This window comes from Phaseolus vulgaris, chromosome 10, assembly GCF_000499845.2.
Source record: "Phaseolus vulgaris cultivar G19833 chromosome 10, P. vulgaris v2.0, whole genome shotgun sequence".
Taxonomy (NCBI): domain Eukaryota; kingdom Viridiplantae; phylum Streptophyta; class Magnoliopsida; order Fabales; family Fabaceae; genus Phaseolus; species Phaseolus vulgaris.
Window position 1 is genome coordinate 3765034 of NC_023750.2, and position 4637 is coordinate 3769670.

The 4637-nt window shown below is 46.9% G+C and overlaps 1 protein-coding gene across 1 annotated transcript; it reads right to left on the minus strand.

Moving 5' to 3' along the window:
• Positions 1-913: 913 nt before the first annotated feature.
• LOC137819179 (uncharacterized) lies at positions 914-1402 on the minus strand. Its single transcript, XM_068622951.1, has one exon. It carries the CDS (start codon positions 1400-1402, stop codon positions 914-916), a length of 489 nt encoding a protein of 162 aa, XP_068479052.1.
• Between the last annotated feature and the right edge of the window lie 3235 nt (positions 1403-4637).

A 4637-nucleotide genomic window follows, 5' to 3' on the forward strand; every position in this document is an offset into this window, starting at 1 on the left:
ACGGGAGTTATACCGCTGAGTTGTTCTCCCCTTGGCGGCATTCTCTCTTACCCAGGCATCTTCCTTGATCTCGTGGATGAGGTCCAGGTCTGCCTTCAGGTTACCCGAGTTGTGCTCTTCCTCGAAGCTTTCGCTTCGCCTACCTCTACCAGAATCATCGCTTATGCCCCGTAAGTGAGGCGAAATGGAGTTTCTTCCATGGAGGATTGGGGAGTGCAGTGGTATCCCCATAGGATGCCCGGGATTTCTTCTGCCCAGAGGCCTTTAGCAAAACCTACCTTCTTTCTCAATTCCCTGAGAATCACCTTATTGGCCACCTCCGCCTGATCGTTGGTATGTAAGATGCTCAACCGACGTCACACAGTTTTTATTCCCAACTGAGTTGGGAAGCCTTCAAACCCTTTGTATATACATTGTCTTCTGTTATCGTTGACTACTGAGTATGAGAGGTCGTGCCTACATATGACATTCTTCTAGAAGAAGTATTGGACCTGTTAGGCAGTGATCGTTGCTAGTGGTTCGGCCTCAATCCATTTGGTGAAGTAGTCTATTGTTATTATCAGCAATTTGACATGGACTCTAGATTGTGGAAAGGGTCTTAGAATATCCATTCCACAAGTAGCAGAGGCCATGAAGGGATAATAGAGTATAATTCCTCCGAGGGAATGTCATATATGTATATCCATTCTATCTCCGGAGTGTACTCCGCAAATTCCTCGATGCAACTCGGCAAGGACATAGGTCGTCTGCTCTTCATCTAGACATTTCAACAGTGGTGCCGAGAAGGATCTTCTAAATAACTCACTATTTTGTAATGTATAAAATGACGCTTGCCTTCGGATCCTCTTCGCCTCCCTCTTGTCCTCTGGTAGGTCTCCCTGCCCGAGGTAATTCATGATCGGGGTCATCCACCCTACCTTCCTGGTTGCAGTTGGAATACCCCATCAGAGTCCCAACTAGGAGAGTTTAAGGTTTCCTGAATGAGGGTGCGATGTTGTCCTGGTTTTCTTTTACTTGCCAATTTTGATATAACGTCGGCCCGATTGTTTTGCTCTCTTGGAATATGGGTCATGACAAAATCCTTGAAGTCGCTGATGAGGGAGCTTGCCAATTGATGATACTTTTGCAGTACGAGTTCTTTTGTCTCGTAGTCTCCCTTAATTTTTCTTGTGATCAACTCGGAGTCAGTCATGCAATTAACCTTCTTGACGCCCAACTCTCTTGCTAGCCTGAGGCCAGCTATAAGGGTTTCATACTCGGCTTGATTGTTAGACGTTTCAAATGTGAAACGAATAGATTGTTCCAACATGATTTCGTCTGAACCCTCCAAAATAATGCCCATGCCACTCCCCTTTTTATTCGAGGAGTCATCAATTTGGAGCTTCCAAGCATTATTATTCATCTTTATCTTTGGTAACTCAGTCAAGAAATCAACAAGGAACTGAGCTTTCACAGCCCCCGTGCTCGTAGCTTAGGACAAACTTGGATAGTTCGACCGACCAGGTTGTCATCGGACCTGCAAGCTCGGGCTTCCGTAAAATTTGCATGATCAAGTAGTTAGCTCAGGCTTCTTGCAGAAAAAACCAAGGCCAAGATTAGCCTCTCCACCACCTGGTATCTTTCTTCCGTCGGCTGGAGGGTTCGACTAGTGAAGTACATTGGTTTCTGAGTTTTGCCTACCTCGTGTACTAGGACGGAGTTGATCACTACCTGGGAGATCGAGAGATATATATACGAAGGAGTGTGTGGTGGTGGATTGGTTAAGACTGGTAGGGAGACAATGTCTTTTTTTATGTTTGCATAGGCTTGTTCGCATGCCTCATCCCACACGAAGGTTACGACTCTGCACCCTTCCCATCACCTTTCTCAAGTGCTCGGGGTGATCCCCCGCAGTTGCCGACTTAACAACAATATCATCCACATATACCTCCATGATGTCTCCTATGAGTTCCCCAAAGACCTGGTCCATAAGGCATTGAAACGTGGCTCCTGCGTTTTTTAGCCGAAAGGGCATAACTCTGTAGTAGTTGGCCCTATTCATCATGAATGTCGTCTTCTCCTCGTCAGGCAGGTACATCCTAATCTGGTTATACCCCGAGTATGTGTCTAGGAAACTTAGGAGTTCGTACCCGACTGTATTGTCAATCAACTGATCTATGCATGGGAGGGGGTATGTATCCTTGGGACATGCCTTGTTTAGGTCAGAGTAGTCTACGCACATTCGCCACTTACCACTGGCCTTCTTCACCATAACCACATTGGCTAGCCACGTGGTGTAGTTCACTTCTCTGATAAATTCAACCTGAAGTAATTGATTTACCTCATGGTCTGTTGTCGCTCTTCTATCTTCATCCAATCTCCTTTTCCTCTGTGAGATCGCTTTTGCCTGCGATAGAATGGAAAGTTTGTGGTAGACAAAGTCGGGGTCAATTCTGGGTATGTTAGAGGTATTCCTGGCAAAAATATCTGAGTTGGTTCTTAGCATGCTTTAAGTCTCCTTTTTCAATGATGGGGCCACAGAGTGGCCAACTTTAGTGGTTTATGTCGTGCAAGTGCCCAACTGTAAATCAATCATGGGCTCATCGAAAGATGGTCAGTTTTCATCAAACTCTGCCCTCAGATCCAAGTCAATTTCCCTTACCCCTGGCTCACAGGGTTTTTTTCACAAAAGGGGCATGCCATGGGAGATTACCCTTCATTTTGTTCGTTCAATTTCTTTTTTTCCTCTGGATAGGATAGATCTATACTCGTACTTTCTTTACTCGGTTTGGTTACCGAGTAAGGTGTTACCCTTAGACTTTGGCCATAGCATTCTCTGGCCACTTTGGGCTCAGCCTTGATGGTGATAATACCCCTCATTTCATCAAGGAACTTCATGGCCATGTGGGGTGTTGATACTGCCGCCACCAACCGGTTCAAAGTCCTTTTGCCGATGATTATTTTATAAGAGGTATCGGCATCCACTAGGATGTACCGCACAGTTATAGACCGGTGTGCCTCCCTTGTTCCGAACGTGGTGAGGAGATCTATGTACCCCCCCACCCCTTGTGTTAACTCTTTCCCCAGCAAAGCCGAGTAATGGAACGAGGTAGGCTTGGATTTAGCCCTCCGAGATGTTCAATTTTTTGAACACTAACCAAAATAAGACGTTGGTTGAGCTACCCTGATCAATCAAGATTCGTTTTACCCTCCAATTTGCTACGGTGGTCGTGATCACCACAAGGTCATCTTACTTAGGATCCCAGGCCGACCGATCTTCATTCGTAAAGTGGAGATCAGACTAGACACAGAGGTATGAGGCTAACAGCATTGACACTCCAAAGGTGTCTCTTTCTCGTCGAACTTGTAGGACCACTCCTGACAAAACCGCCAGCAATGGTGTTAATTTCACCATGACTCCTGCTAACCACCGACTCATCCTGGTTTCCAGGTCCTCGCTAGGATTCTCCCATATCATGCTAGCCTGTCTGTGCTCTACTTCATTCTAGGGTTCCAGTTCGACCAGCTTGGTAATAACTCTCTGCCTTACCACCTCGTTCCCGACCCGATCTTCCTCGTCCTCTGCCCCGATTATTCTCGGACCAAGAGATGAAACAGTTCAAGGCCCCTGACCTGAAAAGTTCCTTCAAGAGGTCTTCACCTTGAAGCATTCTTCAATGCTATGCCCAGAATTCTGGTGGTAGCTACAATGTTTTGTTTGATCTCCCCAAGGGTTGTTAGGGGTTGGGGATGGTAGGCGTACCAACTCTAAGTTACAGGCCTCTTGTAGCACAATCTCCCTCGAGGCAGTAAGGGAGTGTAATTTTCAAATCTCCCCTGCCTTCTTCTCTTGTGGCCCGGGAAAACTGCGGTAGTCGACGCCTTCACCGCCTTCTTCCTTGCATTGGCATTTTCCTCGATGCTCATGTATTTCGCTGCTCTAGCCCGCAGCTGATACATGTCCTCGGGGGGTTCCGCATAGAGGGTGTATAAGAATTTCCCAGTCATAACCCTACTAGTAGTGCGTGCATGGACACTACCGGGTGCAGATTAGGTATGTTTAGGGTAGCCCAAGCAAATCGGGCCATAAACTTCCTCAAGCTCTTTGTCTCTCCCTGCACAATATTATGTATGGATGCTGAGGTGGTGGCCACAGGCTTGCAATCCGCGAACCTAGCAAGGAACCTGCCACAAAATGTGTCAAAGGAATCTACCAAGTTCCTAAGTAGAGAATAATACCATTTTAAGGCCACTCCTACCAGAGTGGTTGGAAACAGTCTACAATGCACATCCATGTCTTCTGAGAACAATTGGGCCTAGGTAAAATAGGCCTTAACGTGTGTTTCTGGATCTGAAGCACCCGAGTACTTTTCCAAGTTGGGCCAACTCCACCTCTGAGGCAGCTGGGCCTTCATGACCTCACTCGTGAAAGGGTGAAAACCCCTTTAAGTTGGTCCTCATAGTGCGGTTGATCAACAGGTTGGGGTGTGTTCTGAAGGGCTGATGTTCGTGCCCCCAGCCTGCCTAGTCCCTCCTTGCATGGAACTTGGGGGAGTTTCATTCCAAGATGACCTAAAGATGTTAGAGCAAGATTTCGTCCTCTCCTGCCAATCTAAGTTTTATGGGGGAACCTTCTGGGACTCGGGGGTATGCTCCGT